General features: G+C 38.2%; 2 protein-coding genes across 6 annotated transcripts in view; one reads left to right on the top strand and one right to left on the bottom strand.

The window, feature by feature from the left end:
• The window catches only part of USP13 (ubiquitin specific peptidase 13), a 47993-nt gene extending 40756 nt beyond the window's left edge, over positions 1-7237 (top strand). Inside the window, exons 18-21 of the mRNA XM_082767533.1 lie at positions 620-786; positions 1290-1452; positions 3084-3168; positions 3836-7237. Of these exons, the coding sequence (XP_082623659.1) occupies positions 620-786; positions 1290-1452; positions 3084-3168; positions 3836-3929 (509 nt within the window). The 3' untranslated portion in view covers positions 3930-7237. The remainder of the gene's footprint in view (positions 1-619; positions 787-1289; positions 1453-3083; positions 3169-3835) is intronic.
• Positions 7238-16237: 9000 nt separating this feature from the next.
• The window catches only part of PEX5L (peroxisomal biogenesis factor 5 like), a gene marked incomplete at both ends in the record, with an annotated part of 101174 nt that continues 94482 nt past the window's right edge, over positions 16238-22929 (bottom strand). For all 5 annotated transcript variants that reach the window (XM_082766849.1, XM_082766850.1, XM_082766851.1 and 2 more), the window contains 7 exons: positions 16238-16442; positions 17194-17351; positions 17726-17891; positions 18687-18884; positions 20077-20147; positions 21002-21145; positions 22082-22198. In XM_082766849.1, coding sequence (XP_082622975.1) covers positions 16238-16442; positions 17194-17351; positions 17726-17891; positions 18687-18884; positions 20077-20147; positions 21002-21145; positions 22082-22198 — 1059 coding nt within the window. The remainder of the gene's footprint in view (positions 16443-17193; positions 17352-17725; positions 17892-18686; positions 18885-20076; positions 20148-21001; positions 21146-22081; positions 22199-22929) is intronic.

The following is a 22929-nucleotide window of genomic DNA, read 5'->3' as shown; positions in this document are numbered from 1 at the left end:
GTAAGTTCAGAGAGCTCTGTTTTGTGGATGCTTTTTTGCCATATCAGCCTTCTCTAGCTCAGATTAGTGCATTCACAACATATTTATAAGTTGTGCTATCTACTGATGGACACCTAATTGGCAGCTAGATATTCTCCACTTTCTGTGTTTCAACCATACAAAGTTTGAGCCCATGATTTGGTACTGAGTATAGCTGAGCACGCCCTTGCCAGGGAGCTCCTGATTTGGTTGAGTTCCCATTTCATTGTGGACTCTTGTGTTGCTTGTGTAAATGGAGAATGAGTTTTACTTGAGCTTAAGCGGGATATTTCAGCTATGGAATCAGTTAATTTTACAACTATATGCACATCAGCCGGATTGTCTACTGTTCTGGTGTCATCACTGCTTCTACATCAACCTTTGCTACTTTCCTTCAGTTGTTTCACTTCTGTGATGTACCAAGTTGTTGCAACTTGTTGTTTTTTAAGGCTTTCCACACATTTAAGTCCCAACCGGGCAAGTGAAATAAACTGCACATTGATTTCCAGGCTGCTTTGAGGTCCTGTTTGTTTGTGTGTGTTGTTGACTTTCCAGTTCAGTGGGGCAAAAGGATGAATTGATGAATGTTTTATTGTTCCAGACTTTGCTGAGCCACTGGTTGTACCTGCGTTTGGAGGAGCCACTTCCAGTGGAGCGGCTGGGTTAGGGGCTGTTGGGCTGGATAACCAGCCTCCTGAAGAGATGGTTGCCATTATCATTTCCATGGGTTTCCAAAGGAACCTAGCAATTCAAGCACTGAAGGCAACAGTGAGTTCCTTGAGTTAGTGGTAGCATGTGGATTTCATCTGATATTATGTGCCCTGTATGTGTGCATGTTCAGGTAGCTCTGAAAAATACATATAAAAATTGAGTTAGTGGGTAATGCGTGTAGAACTATTCTGGCAAAGTGTGGGATGCCTGACTTGGTTAGGTTAAAGTGGAGAAGGTGGGCAGTGTGCATTACATACATGTAATGTTAAAATGTAGTGAAACATCTGTTGAGAAACAATCAGAATGCCGAAAGACTATGTGTCTTCATGATGGGAAATCTGGGACCATGGGAAATATTTGTGGAAAGATTTCTTTTCCATCTATTAAGCTTCTGCAGAGTGCTTGTTGAATACTGTTTTCCATGGAGGAAGAGTATGTATCTTAGAAGCTTTCAGGGCTTTTGCATATGATCCATATTTGTTTCAAAGGCTGGTATCTGAGTGGTAGCATGATTCTAGAGAATGTATTAAGGGCTGCTTTTTTGTTTGATTGACTCACAGAACAATAATTTGGAGCGTGCGCTGGAATGGATCTTCAGCCGCCCTGAACTTGAGGAAGAGAGTGAGCCTGCTTTGGACGTGATGGATCTGGAGAACCATGCTAACGCGAATATCCTTGCAGAGACAGGATCAGAGGGACCCAGGATCAAAGATGGGCCTGGAAGTAAGTTCTTCAGCTTAGAGTTGGCGATAGTGTTGTTGCATCACACCTACCCAAGTACTTCTTTCAGACAACTTACTTTTAATCCTGCTTCTGGGGCTGAGCCAGATGCTGTGGGGCTAATTTCTGTGGTCTGTGTTTGCTCAGTAAACTTTCTCTGGACTCACTGAATAACCTGAGTCCCAGCTTTTTGTTGCCACGGCATAAAAGTCTCTCCTGGCCTAGTTTTACGTTTTTGTTGTTGCTGTAAGATAGAAGGACAAAGAAAAGCTAGAATGTCGAAATCTTCAGAGGCTGAGTATCCCAAAGATAACACTGCTGTTGCAGACCACCTGAGTTTCTGTCCTTCTATGGTGTGGGGTGAGGTTGGGTGGGTGGGTTGATAAAATCCCCTCAACCAAATTTCTTATTCTAATGTGGCTGGTATAATTAGCATCCTGTTTGTACTGCTTTGATGTTTTCTTTTGGGCTATGTTTTTTTCTTTGAGATTCTCAGTCATATGACTGCTAAATAAACCACAAGATGGAGCAAATGTACAGCAGTGAAAGTTGTGAAGTAGGCAAAAAAAAAAAAACACACAGCAACTTAAGTGTAAAAGCACTAGAGTACAATAGCTCAGTGGTTCCAATGTAATGCGATCATATTGAAGGGTCATTTGTGACCAATTCTAATAACTGTTTTATATTCTAAGCTTGTCCCTCTGGTTTTGACTGTAATGGTCTTAGAAAAAAATATTAACATCCAATTTGATTTTGGTTCTGTGGTTGCCATTATTGTATAAGAACATTAATTTCTTTGTTTCTAACATGATAAAATCCAATCTTAAGTCTTGTGGAGATGTGGGAAAGATTGATAATCATTAGATTAAAAAACAACAACAACAACAAAAAAGAAAATAAAGATTTGGAATAATTATTTTTTGTGGTACTTAGCCTTTATAGACTGAGACCATTTACTGAGTGCCTGAAATCCTGATAACCAACATGATACTGTAAAATGGCTCCAGAAAGCCCTCTCCACCAAAATCCAGGCCTCTGTCCTTATGCAATATCCTGAAAGAAGGTACCCTTTTACTTTTGGTGGTAATCTGGGTGAATGGCATGAATGGGTGGGGAGCAAGAACCAATGATATGTTCTCCAGAGGCTCAAAGTACAAAAATTGTCCTTTGTATTAAAGGAAGAAGTTTCTTTCCTGTCCTCCCTTTTATGAGCTGATGAAATTTAGAACTTACGTGTTTTTTTTGTTTGACTTATAGGGGATCTGTGATCACGCTCAAACACATAGCTAATCTGTGTGCGGAATGAACTCCATATCTAGCACTTTCTGTGGTGCTCTCTGTGAACTGGGAATGAATCTGCTGTTTTCTCTTTCCAGGGCTGTGATCACAGCCCTGCTGTACATGCACAGATGTATGTGGGTTTTGCTTGGATTGTTTTGATGTTTGACAGTGAATTTGAGTACTAGTTAAACTGAGCATATGCTGCAGTCTTAACAGATACTGTGCTTGGGGATGCAGAGTCTGAGTTAGGAGTGCCCAGGTGCTTCTCTAGGATTAGAAAGAAAAGTTTCCCCTGGATTCATATTGCAATGCTAGCAATAAGATTTATGCTCCCCTTTGTATTTGTTAAACAGGATACGAGCTGTTTGGGTTCATCAGCCACATGGGAACATCCACAATGAGTGGCCACTATGTTTGTCATCTCAAGAAAGAAGGAAGGTGAGTTGATGATGAGTGGAGGGAGACACACGGGTGTACAAATGTTTTCTTTGAAACATGCATCTGTTCAGAGCAGGATGTGTATTCATGGCATGCAAAACACACATTATAACCGTATATATATTTCCCACCAAAGAGATGAAGTTTCTGATTGTTATAGATTATAGACGTGATTAGTCAACTCTGATACGGCTGAGATCTAGGTTGAAATGAATCAGTGAGTGTTCTGTCCTTGTTATTTCAAATCTTTGTTCATTTGGGGGCATCACTTTTGTACCTGACTGTTTATCTGAGCTTCCCCCAACTTCCTCTCCCTTCCCATTAATAGAAACCCATCAGACTACAGGCTAGTTCTAACACTAGTACCGATAGTACTGCGGACTGATCTTGGCTGTGATTTTGATATGCTTTTTTTTTTTTTTTTTTAATCAGAAATCCATAATTTTCCTTCATTTAAACTCTAACTGCATACTCCTCTACACATCCCTCTTCCTTTTCGGTTCTTGATATTGCCAGTAAAGGTGCTTTAGCTGTTTCTCAGGTCATTTTTTTCTGTTGCAATGCCTACATTTAGATTTTAAGTTCTTTGAACTTTGGATTTGATTAGTCCTTGAAAAGTGATGACTTTTATACAGACAGAATGTAATCAGTCTTGTTTTCATTTCAGATGGGTGATCTACAATGACCTTAGAGTCTGTGCCTCAGAACGACCTCCGAAAGACCAGGGCTACATTTATTTTTACCACAGGATACCAAGTTAGGCCTCAAATCTATTACCTGGCCTTAAGAAGCCATAAGCCTTTTTAACCTGCCAAAAAAAGCATCCAAGAAAAAAAAAATCAAAGCCAACAAAAGACCCCTAACCCTTGGACTACCAAAAAGCAAAGGAAAACATGGGATATTTATAGTTTATTTAAAAACAGTTATTTGATGCCTTCTTAAGCATTAGAGGGAAAAATTTCTATCAGGTGATGTATAGTACCTTGTTTTAAATTTATACACCTTAAAGGATACCTTAAGACCATGCAGATTACTGGTGGAGTTTGCAGCTAGTATATGGAGAAAACAGGATTTTCAAAATTGGACAAAACCAGACCAGTTCAGCTCAACTCCTGCGTGTTCAGTCCATGCATCCATTGAAGACCATGAAGAAATATTTGCACCTGTGGTAACTGGGAGTCACTGTTTTCAGCCAGAGTGCAGACCACTTACGGAAATATCATGTGTAAAGTTGGAGGGAGGGTGTGTGTGAGTGTTCTTCAGAGCAAAATGTCTTATTTGAGATTATTGTCATTACAGTGAGAAAAGCCAGCTACAGTTACACCAGTCTTGTAGTGTTTCATTTTGCATTTTTGATGCATAAAACTGAGAAACTAACGGAGATGTCAGTGCCCTGTACATTTTCTGCCAAAGAGAAATAGTGGATTTTATTTTCACAGAGGTAGGTTTCTTCATCCTCTCTTGAATGTTTGTTTTGAAAGTTCTTCAAACAGATTCAGGATTACAAGTGGCTAAAAGAAGGAATTTTTTTCTGATTATAAAATTAAATAGTGTGCTCTCAGGAAAAGCCTATTATTTTATTTTATTTTATTTATTTATTTTTTTTTCTCTGATGAAGGAGGTAAAGAAGGAGTTATTGTCCCATTATATTCCTTTCTGGAAATTTGCATCTAGCTCACTCACATTCCAGCTGAAATCAACTCCCTGACAAAGTATTTGCAGTGCCATTCTTCTTTCTGCCAAAGGCTGCTTAAGTATTTAATTCCATCTGCGAATGGGGAAAATTGCTTAGTAAAATTCTGTTATATTTATTTAATGATTCTCCCCCCCCCCCCCCCCCCCCCAAAAAAAAAAAAAAAGGCAATACTTTCTCATGATGTTTCAGATTTCTTGTAACTTGCGATCACACCAATAATCTGCTCTTTTACAGACACCTTCACAAAAGGGGTTTTATATCTCTGGCAGGAATGAAGGGTGGGTAGGTAGGGGCTGGCCTTTCCTGTCCCTTTTTTGTTTTTGTTTTATTTTTTTTTTGGTGTTATTTCAGTTTGCAGCACAGGCAAGATTATATATATATGGGTTTTTAAATTGTCATTGAAAACATTAATTCTAGGAAAAAAATACAATGGTGAATGTGATACTTTTTGTGATTCCAAAAACTACTAAAAGTTCAAAATGTATTAGCCACTGCTTAGAGATGGTTGAAGGAGTTGCCTCATGTAATCTTACTGAGCCTTCAAAGTAAATTGGAAAGGTCAAAACAAAGAAAAAAAAAAAAAACACAAAGAAAAAACCTTGTAGAATATGAGAGACAGGGAGCTTTAATCTCTGCAGTACCTGCGAGTTTAATAGAAAAATTCAAGCAGCTACAAAAGAGAACCCAAATTAAAAATCTGGTTATGAGCAGGGCATTTTATTTTTTCCAGCATTTGGAGGAAAAAAAACAACAACATGCAGAGCCAAAAAAAAAAAAAAAAAAAGTGTATTTTTTCAGCTTCTGATCTTAAGAGAGGAGAAAAATCCTAGTGCAATAATTCTGTAAATGGTGCCTAATTGCTGGGAAAGCTTCCTCCATTAAGCGCTCTTATTGACACAAAAGCATGGTGCTATAGTGCATTAAGTGGCTCCTGTGAGATTCAGCTGCTTTGTAATTATTGAGCCACCAGTTCTGGACAAAATAAAATCTGCCAGTAATTTTTTTCCTTCCTCAAGGTTTTTGAGTATTTGTGTATCTCACCAGAAAATGCCAAGTTTGAAAATGGGATCAGCAAATGTCACATCTTCAATTTAAAGTGAAAGAACAAAACATTCATATATCTATATTCGTGCTTTATCATTCTGGTAGTGGGGAAAAAAAAAAGATGTCTTTTATTTATGTTTTTTTTTTGAATACCTATTTATATCCCAATGGAGTTCAACACATCAGCTTCCCTCTTGCCTCATAATCTTAAAGGGCTATTTATAAACTAACAAGATCTGATGACTGTTACCTTTTTACTTAGAGACTCTGGGTAAGTGGAAGCCAACAGAGCTGTTATCATGTTCATTATTAAACTGGAAACGTGGCTGGTCTCTTAGGATTAAGGGTGGAGCTTGGACTTCTGCAAACCATTTGTCTGGTGCATCCTAAAACAGGAAGAGCTGTGGGACTGATACTGGTTTCAGCTGACACGAGACACACTTAAAAAGGTGACAAACTGGAAACAATAAATAAAAGGGGAAGGGCATTATCTGGCTGCAGCAGGTGAGAGGTAGCACCTCGGCTTCTGAAGTTCTTTTCAGTTGAGTACTCTCATATACTGCCTGCCGAAATGAGTGAGTGGGTCAGAAGTGTGGGGAGCAGTTCAGGGGAAAGGTTTACAGATGTGCTAAAACCTAGCACTTGAAAATATCTGAAATTCTTCAGGGCTTTCAGGAATTCTTCTCTTCTTTCCCAAAGTAGAGATTTTCCACCTTTTCTAAATGAGCAGTTAAGGCATTTCAGTTTTGTGATGGGATATCATGAGAAACATCATGAATCTCGAGGAGCAGGATGTCCACTCCTGACATAAAAACAAGTCTAGATGGTTCTTGACTCCCATCACTTCTAATTCTGCTGTGCTCAGTGACTACTTCTGACTTGCACTGGTGGAACTGAAACCAGGATCAGTTTCTTTGAATCAGGCAGCCTCCGCTGAGTTGTAGCACACATTCTGAATGCAGATGCAGCTGGAGTTATTAGATTGTTTTAGAAGCATCTCCATTCCTTTTGTATTTCATCCTGGCAGCAGCCATTTTTATTTCCATTGCTGTTTTCATGCATTGAAAGACTATGCAAAATACATAACTGGACATCACTTTTCATTCTGTTCCTATCCCTGTCTACCTTAATGGCTGAGATCGGTTTCTGATTTCTGTTCACTCTTCAGAGGTTTTACTGTTGTATCCTTGAAGTGTCTGTACTGGTTTACTTTGCACCATTCAGAGTTGTTTGCTTGGAGCACTGTTAACATTTTGGAGAGTATTTGGGATGAGCAAGGTTGTGAATGACATTGTTGCAACTGTTTTAAATTAAAAAGAAATATTCTCACTTCTTGTGGCTGTGTGGATTCTTTCTTTCTTTCCTGTCCAAACTCAAGAGGAGTAGACTGAGTATGTTCTGATGCTACCTCTTTTCTTACTTTCTGTGGTCATGTTTGGTGTTTTACCTAAAAACCTGCATGGGGAAACAAAGAGATTTGTGACAGACTTAATCTCTTGTGGCAATTCTCTGGATGGCAAAAAACAAAAACCTTAAAATCCTCTCTGCTTCCCGAAACAAACAAAAACCCAAGTGCAGAATGGGTATAACGTGGCAAAATAGAAAATAGGATTTCCATTGCTATTTTTTTTGTTTGCAACTTTTAAGCCAATTGAAGTTCTTTGAATATGAGAGTTGGCAATGTTCACATGGAAGAGTGCTGTCATTGCGCTCTGTTTCCTGCTGTTTAATTATAGCTTTATCTTGGTCTGTAAGTCCTCATATTCATTTAGGAATTTGACCTGCTGTTCTGTAAAGGATTGTTTTTCTTCATGCATAAGGGATTCACATAGCAGCGTGACCACTGGGATCTTTGGTAGATGCAAGAATAGGCCGAAAAAGGAGACTGATGGACGGCAACCCTTTGATCTTTTCACAGGATCATGGGACCATGAGCCGGAGGAGATGCAAGAGGGTGAACCTACCAGGTTTTGAGTGACATTTTCTGACATGGAAGTAGGGACCATGTGAAGAGTTGAGTGATGACAGGAAAGGTAAAGATGGTTCAACCCTCAAAGTCCAAAAGTAATGATCTCTTGGTTCTTCTCTATCACAGATGTTCTTTGTGACCACAACAAGTCACTCTGCATCGTATTCTCACCACTTACAGCAACTGATAGAGGGGAGGGAATGTGGCTCCTTGTGCAAGATAAGGGGCAAAACTTAGGGCTCTGCTCAGACTTCATGCAAGATTTTTCTGTGCAGAGTTGTGACCGCTGACTTTTGCGGACTGCTTGGGGAAGGCAGTATTAGATAACTGACAAGCTAGTACCACCCCTGGTCTCTGCTCCCCATCACTAGAATGGAAAATAACACCTCTGTCCCTTAGGTGTGCTACCAGCACGACATGGGTGAGCGAGGCACTGACAGCTGTGATGAAAAATGAGTGCTATAAAAATACAGAGGACAGATAGTGTATGGCTGACAGCTGTGTGCAGTAGGTGATTATATTTTCAGACTGTTTCGCCAGTGTCCTTCGCACTGATTTTTTGAGCAGTTCTGTGTGTAGGATTTCTTCTCAGCCTCTCTCTTGCTTTAACTTCGGGACTGCAGTGCTGTGCTCCTGGTCTGTGTTTGCTACAGAGCACATAACTAATGGGCACTCCAGCTTATTCTTTGTTGGTATGCTTGAGCAGCAATAAAAGGGGTCAGGCCTCCAGATCCATCCCAACTTTGTATCCCCTCCTCCCCCCCAGTCCCACATACAGCAAAAGCACCAGGCTGTCACATCTATTCTGTCAGCAAATTGTGTGAAAGCCAAAACTAAAATTACTGCCAACTCCCACGGTGGTTTGTGGGAAGTTGCTTTGACTAATGATGTAACCTACCTTTAAGAACACTCAGGATGAGGCTGCGAATCTGACTTTTTACTTTGAAGTCTATGCATTCACCATGCTATGTTGCACTAGGCAGGATATAGTTATATAGAAAAGCTCTTCCTACTATCAGAATAAAGGAAATTATATGTTTTCTGAAGAATTACTTTCATGACATTATGAAGAACAAGATTTGGAAGTTTTTCCATTCAAATTCTACAGCATGTGCTTGATTTCTGCTTATTTTACTTCTATAAAAAGCTCTTCCTTTGCAAGTCTGCCAATCACTGATAGTTGGCTTTTTTTTTGTCTCCTAGAAGATTGTTTTGTAATATTAGTTGTGCTTTAATTTTGAAGTGTGAAGTTGCATGATCTCAGGAAAAATTCTCATATACTTCTTTCCATTTTCCTCATTTGGAGTGTATGTGCAACCTCCTTTGGTCCAGTCCTCAGCTAGTATAAATTCTAGATGTAAGTATAGTTGACCAATGTGTTGAAATAAAAAAAAAAAATAATAATTAAAAAATAATATATATGTAAGGTTAATCAAACAAACCAAAACCTCACCTTAGAGTAACTTGATGAGTTTATTAAAAATCTTTTGATAAGGAAAAAAGCCTCTTCTGGGCTGTATTTTTAACCAGAGAAGCACTATTATGTCATAAACAGTAGGAAAGAAGACCTCATATTAAAAATCCTTTATTTCACTTGGAGAAGTAGGTCCCTCTTTTCATTTGAGGTAATTAAAGTCAAAACCATCATCAAATTGAGAACAGATTTGGAAATATTTGAAGCCACAGACAAAGTTTATTTTTAAAACATATTTAAAAATTGCACAGTTATAAATACAGGTAAATAAATACAATTCAGTATGTGGAAAAGAACCCAAGGAAGGCATGCTTCCATTACAGTACAAAAATACTACATTAAATGTGGTGCTCTGCAAATAGTCATCTATGAGCTTAATAAATTTAACACATCCAATATGCACGTAGTTCATTTCTGAGGAAATAGATTATTTTAAAGAGCAGTGCAAGGAAACATCAACGTAAAGCATCAGTAAACTACAGCTCTGTGTTTAATATAATACACAGCTGATAATGCACTAAGTATACAGAGGCAAGTTAGTTGTAAGAAAGGTATTTTTTACTCCTCATTTACTTACAGACCCAGGTGCTTGGTCTGGGTCGGTGTGGACCTTTGTAAGGGAATGTAAACATTCAGGTGTAGGGCTGAGCTCCCACCTCCACGTGCTGCACCCTGCACGTCCACCGACCCATCGACAGAGGCGTTAAGTGAGCAATGTAAGTCTGTGCAGCAGCAGGGCTCCTCTGACAGCCCAGGTGAAAGTATCTGCCAACCCTAGAGTCCCTTCTTTCCTGTATGTTGGCTTAAAAATAAAGCCAAAAAAACTGATGCAAGATAGCAAAGGTTTTTCAAACAGTTTACAGCATATAGAAGAAGCTGCACAGAATGCCTTTCAAAACTATATAGTTTTATTTGAATCTAGATATGTTATACTCTGATATATAAAATATATTTATAAATGTTTTGATTTTTCTGAATTTACAATAATTACTGATATTAAAAAGGCTATTTAAATTAAAGTTTTAGCCAATGTCAATGACATTCTGTAAATGTGGAAGGGGAAAAAAGATCAAAGCACATTAAATCTTGACCATGCAAGCTTGCTGTCACATGTGCAAGCATTTGTAAAGTTACAGCTTATTTTAGGAAACTTTAGGTTCCTTCTGTCTCTCTCCCAGGCATAGTACCTATTGCTCTGTGGGCTGAGGCTCTGAAACTTTCTGTGGGTTCTGCGACATTTTTCATTTTGCCAAGGTTTGTTCAAAGCATCTGTGGTCTCTACATGCATGGCGCTCTTGTGTCTGATTTATTTCACCAGTCCAAAAATAGAACCATAATGAAGTAATTTGATTTCTAGCTTAGATGAGGTTTGAATAGTAGATAACACTATTGCATATCCACCCGTCAGTTTTTTCACAGCATGCAGTGCATTTTGTCTATCACTTCTGTCTGTGAATACTTGGTATTTTACAAACATAATTACATAAATTCACTGTACAGGCTGCAAAGCTGACAACACTGGTGACCAGAAATCTCCGTTTGTCAACTGCGCAGGTTATTCATGTGAAGAAACTCATATGTCTTATTTTGCAGATGCACGTTCAGGCAAGAGAGATCTACAACCAATTTGTGTCAGTCCAATTCTCACTGACTGTAACAGGCAATGATTTAGGCCTCGGTCTTTGCTTCTGTGGCTGCCGGTAATGTCAGCAGTTATTATTCCTGTCATGGGGGCCTGTGATCCTATGAATGTTTGTGGAGCACCTGTTGGTGTTGTTAGGGCCCTCCTTTCCACCTGACAGACAGGCCCAAGTTTTCCAAATTGGCTCATTAGCTCTTCGTGCCTGATGTGCTGAGCTTTCTGCTGAATTGAGCGTCTGCAGCTAAAACCCATGCATACAGCAGGTGCTCAGATCCTGTGAAGTTTTACATGTACATTGCCCAGAGAAGCTGTGGATGTCCCATCCCTGGAAGTGCCCAAGGCCAGGCTGGATGGGGCTTTGGGCAACCTGGGCTCGTGGGAGATGTCCCTGCCCACAGCAGGGGGCTGGAACTGGATGGTCTTTAAGGTCTCTTCCAACCCAAACCAGTCTGTGATTGTCCAACTTTCAAACAGGATAGTCAGATAGCAGGCAGCCTTCAGAGCTAGTGGGCAAGTTTGAAAAGCGTGGCCGTGTTACGTGTAGAGCAAGACAGTAGTTGTTTCAATGGCTCTGGGAATCTTTTTCTCTGGTTTGGTGCTACCTGGGTTAGGCTAGTAAAGAAAATGAGAAAATCCAAACACACAACTTCCCTGGGAAACCTGCACATATTTGGCTTTCTGATTCTGAAGAGGGTACCAAAATTTGTCTGCAAAAGCAGTGACTGCAGATGTCTGTCATTCATTAAAGACTTCAAGCCAACATGAGATCCACAACACGCAGCGATTTCTAAGGATGGGATTTAAAAAGGGCTCTGTGTTCTGTCTGAACTGTGACAAATAACCTGAACTTGATTTTGAGTTTGGAAGATGCAAAGTGCTTTTAAAACATCCCATAGAAGATACTAATTAATAGCTTTAAAACACCCGACGTGTGTCTTCTGCATGCATTCTCTAAATGTATACTCAGGTAGCAATGCTGCATGCTTAGTATTAGTATTTCGCTACGGTTATTTGTTAGTGTAGTTGCATGCACTATTGTCACATGAGGTTTTGTGTTACAGGAACTTTCCCCTCAGTATTTTTAACAGTGCTGTTATTTATCAGGTCTTAATAAAATGCCATTGCATACAGATATGTATGTGTTTACCTGAAGATCAAACCAACACTTTAGACTGGCAAAAACCAGTCTATTGCAACAACGGGTTTAATCATTACAGTTTAAAGAGATCAGCAAGAAATGAGCCTATTGCTTTCATTGTAAAGCTTCACCCCATAAATAATCATTTTTATTTCAGTGACTGTTAAACATGTGCAGTGGTATCAGAGGCCAGCCCTCATCAGGTAGCTGTATCTGAGCTGATCAGGCAAAGACTTTCAGTGTTTAGCAGCTTGATGGATCAGACTTGTTATAAATATTCATAAACTTTTGCAGAGGAGAGGGCAGACAGAAGCATGGGTTAGGAAAGTGCTTTTTAATTGCATGAAATATGCAAAAGAGGAAAGACTCAAAAATTGGGAGTCAATTACCTGGCAGTGATAAATCACCTCTGGAGAAAGAGGGGAGTAAGAACAAGGGGAAGCAGGAGTGGGAGATGCTGATAAACCACTGCAGCACTCTAATTTGGTACCACCCCATAGTTGCTCTACAGTTGTAATCCTGGAATGTCTCAGGGTCTCTTCGCTGCTGAAATTTCTAGTCTTTATGTAAAACTGTTTCCTTACTTAGAGCTGAGCAACCCTGTACTCCTATGTTGCCTTCTCTGAATTTACATGAGTGACCTCAGGCACACAGCCTGTAGCAGCATTCCCCTGCTCTTGTACAGTGCCACCACATGCAGTGGCTGTTATTTGCCCTTCCTTTCTTGCACACCTGGGCAAGTTGGGGACTTGGTGGATCTCAGAAGGAGCACTGAGAAGAGGATCCAGATTTCCTGTCTCTCACTCTCAGGCTCAATCTGCTACAGTTCAGCAGCCTTCTTATTTATCCTGCTTCGTGCCTGGTTAGAAGTACAAGTAGATGCATTTCCTTTTCAAGGTGTTAATATGCTGCAGGCTCTTTACATTTCCTCTTGCTGTTACAGGCAAATACACATGCTGGCTACCAAAAATGCAAGAAACTATATGAGGTGGTCAGATCAAAGCTGTCTTGTGTGCTGACAGGGCTTGGCAGTGGGGGCTACAGGAGGACAATAAAGCCCAGGACACTGAAGCGCACCCAGCACTAAGTAAGGTGAGCTATGTATCAGCGGTCGCTTTCCTGAACAGGCCAGCACAGAACTGGTGTCTGGCAGTGTGCAAGATGTGCCACTGCCCCCAGGAAGCCTGCTTTGGTCTCCCTTGCACAACATGTTGGTCAGTGGTAGCCTACGGCCAGCTGAGCACCTATTTGAAACAGCAGAGAACTGCTGGGGTAATCTCCAAGAGTGCACACAATCTTTGGGTGGCATTTTGGAGCCCATGTCCTGTACAGAGGGACTGCACTGCTTGTGGTGAACTGGGGACTTGAGTATCCTCAGGGGGCAGAGTTCAACCCTTGTGTTTTTTTTGCTAGGTTTATGCAGGCAGCCCTCCTCGCATGGGAGTGGACGTGTACTGGCACAGGAATGCAGTTTTGAGCAGTGCATCCTAGGATAAATCAAGTTACCTACTTTTTTGGGGGTGGGTTGGGGCATGTGAACTAGAGTTGCATTAGGTTTTCCTAACAGAATTGCTGTGTTACTTGTACACATGCTAGAAATTAAAAAAAAAAAAAAAAAAAGGTTTAGCGAACTGTCATCAGTACCAAATACCCCTTGTCATTATGACTCTGAAGTCAAGCATTTAAGTTTGTTGATTTGAAAGGTATAAAAATATAACTCTTGAGCAGCTCATTCCTCTGGATATGCACTAATTATCCTACCACACAGAGGATGTTCAAGAACGTGTGTGATAGCAGGGCATCAAGGAAAATCTAAGCACATATGCCTTTGCTTTACAGCCTCTTCACAAAGCTGCCACCCTTCTCTCTTATCACTCTCCAGATTCAATTGCACTGCACCTTCTGCTCTGCCTTATCAATAAAGGGCTGTCATCACACATCGCTGTCAAAGCAAAAGAGCAAACTGTTGTCAGCAGATATGCATACAGCAACCCACTTAGCTAAAATGACATTCCCAGGCAGTCCTTGATAACCAATCCTTAGAGGAAATTGCAGGAATCAGTTGCTATATGCTTGATAGATAAACAGGAATAGATATAAACAACAAATTAATAAAGCACTATTAAAAATTTCCTGTAGCTATTTCAGCACCTCTGTTCTGTGGGAGAGAATGAGAAGTAAACCTCCTATTTGTAACAAAAACTGATTATTTTTATTTAACAATTATAGTTGATGTTTAGATGCAGTGATTATTCTATTTTACGTGAAATGTTACTTTAAGTGGTTGCTCAAAATAACAGATAGCTGCAAGAAAGATTAGGCTTGTACCAGTGAAACTGCTCAATGCACATGGAACTTTGTCCATTTTGCTTTTTAAACAGCTGATTGAGCTTTTTTTTCTTTTTTTTTTTTTTTTTTTTTCTCCCCACTGATGTTTATAGGAAATGTGCTGCTTGCTGCTTGTCCCACTTCATCACATTCCAGTGGCTACCCTGCACATTACATTCCTGACCATGAATTGACACAGTAGCCACCCAATTCCATTTCATTCTTCCACTGTTTAAAAAAAGTATTAAAAATATTGGCAACTGAGAGTTATCCCCATAAAAATGATATTCCTGTATTTGATTGACTCATTTACCTCAAGCTGAATGTTTGCACTGTGCCCAGATCCACCCATTCATCATGTGGCAGTGCAGCCTCCTCCTTTAATACTGTACCTCATTCATCCAATCAGGGAAAATTAAGATGATATGCATACATATTTTTAAGTAGCTACAAATACCGATGTTTTCTAAGGATTTAGTCTGCTAAATTCTGTCATTTAGTCATAGAGTTCACTGAAACTTTTGCTACTGTTTGCCATAACAGCGGGATTAAATCTCAGTTCCAATCCTACAAGCATTATTTAGACCATTCTTTTCAGGAAAAAAAATCCTTCAAGCACGGTCTGCAGGCATTAACTCCTATAAAGACTTTTCTTTATTTTCAATAAAGATCTGTGGCTTATTATGTTCTGAAATGACATAATTCACATAATATGTATGTGCATGCACATGCATGCATGTAGTACCTGATGCATAATAGAATAATCTTTCTAATAGATATTGCAGTTTATACTGTATTTGCATTTTTTAAACATAAGAATATTGAAAACCCTCTTATCACATTTCAGGAAACGATATTTGGTCCTCTATGCCAACAAGGCTATCCTGTACATCCTGCTGTTAGTAATTAAAATAAAGCACAGCACAATTTTACAAAAAGAAAGATTAAAGTGCATAAGTACACATAGATAGGTGCAGATCCTGCTACGAGCTCCTTAGAAGCAGACATACTCTGTCCATGGTCAGAGAGAGCTGGTTTAAACAGCAACAATTCTAGTGCAAATTACTGCTTCTGCTTGAAACACTTGTCCTTCCAATATATACATGGCCTAATCTCACAGACCTCCATGTACAATGTTCTTCTTAATATTGCACATAGTTTACAACACTGTGAGCCTGCAGAATTTGGCCCAAATTAATTAAGGTACCTTCAGAAGCAAAGATTTTCTTGACTGCCAACTAATAAATATATTCAAAACAAAATACATCCATTTTACATGCATCTATTTTCAGAGCTATGTTGAAGATGGACCTCAAAAAGATTTTTCAAAGAAACTAAAAGGACAGGGAATCCACGTCGTAGGGCAAAGTGATGTCAGTATAGTGTGATGAGCTGCTAAGCAGGTTTCTTGGATGCATTGCTTGCCATTCTACATGTGCAATAATGATTACCTAGGTTTGTTTGTAATATATTTTTCTTTGTATAGCTGTGTACATATAGAGAGAGATAGCTTGCATGGGATGAAGATTCTTCAGAAATGGCTATTTCATTGAGTTCAGGGCTCTGTCAGATTAGCTGCAGCTCATTTTGATCTTTTGAGTTTGAGCCTATTTACAATATCTTGTGCTTTTGAACTTTTCCTTTTTGAATAATGTCCAAGAGAATTCCCCTACCGATCTACAGCTGTGATCTTTTGGAAGATGTTGTCATTTTGAGATGAGTAATAAAAGAGTTCTCTGTTTCCTAATACAACTTAATCAATTTGTGGATGCTTTTTACTACGGCTCTAGATTAAATGCTCTTAACAGAATGTCTAGATCACCCACATTGGCAGCTTGAAACAGTTCTGGCTGGTCCATCATAGACAGAGCAATTCGAAGTGCTGCCCAAATATTGCCTGATAAAGCAGGATGGGGAACCTGCTGTAGATTCCTGCTCTTTCTTTGCAAGCTGAGAGCAGTGAGAAAGTTGCTGACAGCCTCTCTGTAGGAAAGAAGAAAAAAGAAACATGCAATATAATTTGCTTAATGAATAGCTTAAAACTTTAGGAAATGCCATGCTAGAATTGATTTATTTATTTATTTATTTTTTAAACAATGCAGTTCATCAATCTCTCTGTTTATTCTTGTTAGATTTGCTTTAAACAAGCAGACATGGCTTGAACTAATTCAGAGTTTATTATTTATTTATTAGTTAATTCGTACATCTGGGGAAGTTGTCTTCATTGCTGTATAGCTCCCCTTTATGTTAACTGTCTTAAGCTGACAGTTGGGACCCTTTTTCGTAGACCTGGGATATCACCCTTGACTCCTGAAGGACGTATTAAAAGTGGTTTTGACAGGATTAGCAACTTGAAGCAGTTTAACTGAAGTTTCCTTTCTAAAGATAGGCTTTTAATATTTTCTTTTAGAAAAGCTCTTAAGGTCTAAGTTTAAGTGTGAGAATAATCCCACTGATTACTATTAGAGTACTTGCATTTATAGCTTAAAATTGTTTAAGCAGCTTGTTGAATGAGAGATTTATATTTTTAATAGAAAGTCAGTAGTTCTGTTATGTAGGATGTGTGGATATAAGAAAGGCATCATTCATTAGTACTTTGAGTAATTTTTTTTAATTTTTTTTTTAAAGGCTGAGATTAATAAACTATACTCTGAGATAGCTCTACCTAGAAAATGAATTTTCACTTGATAGATATGATCCATGACTTTTTAGTTTATGCATTTTTCTAACTTACCTGTATGCCCCTAGGTTGATGCAGCTTATACCTAAATTGTATCTGGACCTAATGAAGCCAGGCTGTATTTCTAAAGCACGTGTGTAGGCCTCAACGGCTTCTTCGCTTCGATCTCCATTTGCCAAGGTTGCTCCAAGACGATTCCATAATGTATAGTCCTGGTGAGAAAATGAGTTTTCTACTGTAGGTGTCAAAAGAGGGCTCAATAATAGCTCATTTTTGATTGCAAAGTAGGGAGGACTGCAGAAAATAACAGTATCGTGTCTTTTCTTAATTGACACAGAATGGGAGGTTCTGATTTATGATTTAGGGAACTTTATATAACTGGTACAACTAATCAGCACACAGCTAGAAATCAGACATATATAAATCTGTTTCTAAATGGGACTGTCTTGTAATTAACATTTCTATTTCAGGTATTAAAATTTTAATGGCTGAAGTGACATCTCATTAATATTGGTCTGTTCAAGAGGCAAGAAAGAAAACAGCCTGAAAAACTAAATTCTTAAAAATAAAAAACCAAAAAGCGTACCTCTGGACGAACAGTTAAAGCAGCACTAAAAGCATCTATTGCTCTGTTAAATTCTCCATTCAGGTGGAAAAGAACTCCAAGTCCTGTCTGCAAGTCAGGGTCTATCATATCACCATTCTGATGAGCAGCCTCCAGGTATAAATCCTTTACTTCTTCAAGTAATGAGCTAGACAAGGGAGAAAAAAATAACATAAAGTTGCATCTTACATTTTTTTGGAAACATTGCAGTATTGATTGCATAGCCAGAAATTAAAATCCTTGTATTGGATGTATCAGAAGTGATATATTCCTAAAATTTGAAAATAAATTTCTTTAACTTCATCATGGCAAAGGCTTACTTCCAGGTCCTGTAGCAAACTTATTTCTGAAATACAAAAGTTTATCTATGTAATGAAGTCAAAGTGCTGCTATGAATCCAAGTAAGAAAACGTGAAGGCTTACCAAAGCTATTAAAATAGGATGGGTTTCTCAGCAGTAAAAGAGTTCTAGACTGGTAAAAATAGTAAGAGGTGTAGATCGAGTAACTACCCAAGACCCCTGTAGAGCCATAATTTAAGACTTCTATACCCACTGTAGGCTTCATAAAGCCTTCACACTGACAACAGTGGGTGATGAGGCCACAGTAGAATAATGCACTTAGCAATTAAGCAGAACTTGCATATTTTACTTTTGCTTATACTAAATTATCTTGTCAACCCAAGGCTTGTAAGTGATAAGGGTAAAACATAAGGCCTGTCTTCCAAATGACCCGCAGTGAGATAGCCCTAGTGTTTTGGTTCTATAAATGATATTTAAGCCTTTAATGACTTTATGATGCATTTCACAATTCAGAGACATTTATTGGGCTCATGAAAACATGTTGAAGGGCTGCCAACTAATGGACTTTTTTTTTTTTTTTTGAATGCACCATCATTTGTAGTGGTCATTACATTTCTGCCATCAGGATTTGTGCTGCATTTACCTTTCTTCTGATGTTTTTGACATTCTCCTGGTAAGTGCTGGGGACCCTTTTTTGCTTTTTGCAATATACTTGTATTTTGGATTTTGCTTTATCCAGTTTCTTAGAGCTTGATAAGCTTCTTGTTGATGGCCAGTGTTGGTATAACTTACAGCTAGCGCCATCAGAGCTTTTAGGTTGTTTGGCTGTAGTTCCAAGCACCTGGGCAGAAAATAAAAATGTTTTGATTTTTTTTTTTTTAGTGAAACACAATTCTTGAATTCTTTCACAACAGCCTGTGTAAAAAAATAATCAATCGCTCACACAAATAAGATCTAACCAATAATACTTTCATTATGAGCATTATGCACGTGTATACACACACATATGCATGCATATGTCTGTGCATACACACACATGTATACACATAAACATATGTATATAGGTTATGTTTTCATTCTTTTGGTTATGAGTACTCTGATGGGGTAGACTCATTTTATATTAACTGTCTAGTAAATAAAAAGAAGCTTCATGTAAATTCAAGGAAACAGTTTAATATGATTTTCAGATATATAAAAAAGTATTTTGAAGACAAAAATCTCTCTCCTATGAATCTTGACACTGACGCTGAATTCACAGTAATTCTTTGATAATGCTAGAGCCGGTCAACTTGAGTAATCTTTATACAGCTATATATATAATGAAATGAAAACAGAATCTGGTCTATTGTTTGAATGTTCTTGTTTTAAATCTGTGGGAATGGGAAAGCCATCAATCAGGCAATCCCTTGGTTTCACTATCAGGTGATACACTAAGTTACAGATAAATGAGTTAATAAATGAGATAAATGAGTATCCTTAGGTGAAGTGACTTGATGGTTAACATTGCTAATGCATTGAATTTGGAGAGGCTACTTGTTTCAAGTGGAGACATGAAAACCCACTAGAGAAAGGTAATACTAATGCTGATATTTTGGAACTGACGTTTTACAGACAAGCATAAGATCATCTTTGTATCTCTATCAACCATAAATGTTCTCAGGTTAGAATTCAGCTGCTGGAGGGTGCTCATTCCAATTAAGAAAACTGCTTCATTAAAGGACAGACTAAAAAAATATGCCAAGTGGCTACAGTATCAAAAAGAGGCTTTATTTGCATTATGCCTAATTCATGTTTATCAGGCCACATAATTTTTCTTCTGAGCAACTAATTACATTACTAGATTAAATGTTGTACTTATTTCATTAAACAGAAATATTAATCACTCTGAAGTTACTGGGAAGATTTCTGTACCTATGTCAATGGTTTACTTAGTTAAATAAATGCTTAATGTTACAAGTATGAGGTTAAGTATACCTACATCTCCAGTACCTAATACTCATTAGACCCCTTACTTAGCAATTATCTTCATCTACCTTTGGAGGGCGACAATGGCTGCCTGCTCATTTTCATTCTCTGCCTGTGTTATACCCAGGAACTGCCAGGCCTGCAAAAATAATCATCACTGCATTATTTTGTTATATATACCCAAGCACAAGCAGAGTTACAATTAGTATCATTGTTCAGCAGGGAAGTAAATAAAAATAGATGTGTTCTAATTACAGATTTTTCTACGGTGAACATACCAACAGTACAAATCAATGCGGTTTTGAATATCTTTGGGCCTGTTAATTTTTATAATCAATCAGTGCAAAGGTATTCTGTCAGTGCATAATCACATGATGTTTTCTCAAATGTGAGTTACTGTATATTTTAAATATAACTAGACTTCTATGTAAAACAGTGAAGAATAACTATTAAGTTGTATAGGACTAAAGGATTCCAGAAGGTCTGGGCTTTTTGAAATACTGCTGCTTATTTTACCGTAGCAAGAGATTCAGAGAAACCTAGATACTTAAATTGTAATTATTGTTAATATTTTTCAGGTTTCACAGAAAACAGACTTTAAATATATACCCATTGAAAAAAACAATATTGTAGAAATTGATATAACTTTAAAGTTTTTGTCAACATTCTTGTTCAATCACTCAATGGCTTTTTCAATAGCAATGTTTAATAGTTTGAAAACATCAGGAAAAAAAATGAAAAGTTTGAAATATTGTCTCTTCCAATGCTTTTAAATGACAACTTGGAAATTCTATAATTTCAAGATTAGATTCTCGTTTTATGAAGAGCTCACCTTTATCTATTTCAAGGCATATGCTATTCCAAAACCATTATTGTTCAATCTGTTTCAGTCAGTCATGACTAGCAAAGGTTTGAGCCATGAAACCATTCCATCTTTGCATGCTAAAGGGTGTCCCCTTTTCCTTTGTCAATAAAAGGCACAAGAGTGAATACCTCTGCATCATTTGGTTCTTGCAGAATAGCAGCCTCCAGGTACAAGATTGTAACTGGCAGGTCACCTTCTTTCATTTTTTTCAGTCCTTCCTCAAAAGCACCTGGCCAGTCTTTGAAGGGGTTTTCTGTATGAAAATAATATCCCTGGAGAAGAGAGTTAAGGGACCCATGATGAAGTATTGCAGTAAGGAATATCAACTGTAAAATTAAATGATTCACAATTTTCCAAATGGATGTAAACTTCCTTTGTTCTATGAAAAAAGTATGAGCTACTCTGTGAAATTTAAATTACAAGAATTGTAAAACAAAAAAAAAAAACAAACAAAAAACCTAACCACCACTGGGAATTTATATTGTGCTCTCTGTATATTTATTTTAGCTCTGAAGTTATTCTTACTGATACTCATGTTGGACTCTCCATCAAAGATAATGTCCAAGCTCACACTGACTGCAGTAACAGCAGAACTGAACCTCGCATGAGCCCAGGACATCCAATTTGATGGTTAAAAGCACACGTCAAGTGGTTGACTCCCTGTGGTGACTGTAACCTGATCTCTGTTCAGTTACTACCCTGAAATCTTCAATTAACCTTCAAGATATAGAATGGTGTTTCAACCATCTATTTTAGGATTTATTTTTTTTTTAGATTTTGCATTTTTATCCCTTTGCCATTGCAGTGTGAAGTGTGTATGCTACATAACATAATCAAAAGTAAAGCATGCAATATGGAGGGAGTGAAGAAGAGAGACAGAACGTGTCATTCTTATTCTCTGAAAGTGTCAGCCCAGATTTTCTTAGTATTTGCTGCTCTTCCTTAAGCACCTGTCTTCAAAGCGCCCAGAATCCAGCAGTTTGCTTTGTGATCCATTTGGCTGAGTTCACACAGCATGCATGTCTAAGTGTGTTCTCACTACAGTAGTCTTCCAAATCTACTCTACTCAGACACTTTAAAGAGGATGAGCTTTAAATGAGGTAAAATTAGCTTCCTTATCTTCGAAGAGTTTTCTTGGGTTCCCTTGAACAGCTGAGGCTCAAAAAATTTCACAGGAAGGATGTGCTGTATTAAAAACTTTGTGTTACCTTCTCAATGGTTGAGATGGTGACTTGCCCCGGTGTTTCCTGGTTCTCCGAAATCCAGTTCCTGCGAGCCATTTCTTCCCATTCTGCTTGCATTTTATCCCAAAACTCTGTGTCTGACTGGAAGAAAAAGAGGAAAAAAAAGAACAAAATGAGCAACAAAACTCTAAAATAAAATGGTAAGCTTTTAATTTCTTTCTACCAGTGGCCTGAGTCTGGCAATTTTGCTGAGCAGGATTTGTTCTATTAATAATCATACTGACTGAAATACTACAGTACAAATTTGGAATTCCATATAATTAAATTTAATCTCCTATATTGGAATGCGTTTCTTCAACAGAAATCTCTTTATCTCAGAGGCAGCATATGTTCTATTTGGAGCAGGATTTGCAGCAGCTTACACTACATCGCACTGATGCTAACAGCAAATTGTTACATACAATTTGAATGAAATGAATACTGCCCCCAAAAAACAACATGCAAACCCACAAACAAAACAAAACAAAACCAACCCTATGCATACACGTTAAAGCATAACAATAGATAAACCAGTTTAAAACAGAACAAGCATACTACTTTGATAGATTCAGCATTTTCTACTTCATAAAAGAGTAATGACAAAGCTTAGACAGAGAGTGTTTGCACATGAGAATTCAAATTAAATGTCTTTTGACATAATGGAGGAATCCCAACACATCCTGTGCTGGTGAAAGGAATCTGTAAGAGCTTATAAAATTGTACAGTAAGGCTAAGATTTAGCTGAAAGTCAAGAGGGGAAAACACATAACAGAGAAATAGAAATGATGAAAAATGAACGAGGTTTAGGATGGGTAACAACCAGAATGAAGCAA

The sequence above is a fragment of the Aythya marila genome, assembly GCF_965140915.1.
Source record: "Aythya marila genome assembly, chromosome: 9".
In the NCBI taxonomy this organism is placed as follows: Eukaryota; Metazoa; Chordata; class Aves; order Anseriformes; family Anatidae; genus Aythya; species Aythya marila.
This window is presented reverse-complemented; position numbering and strand designations above follow the sequence as displayed.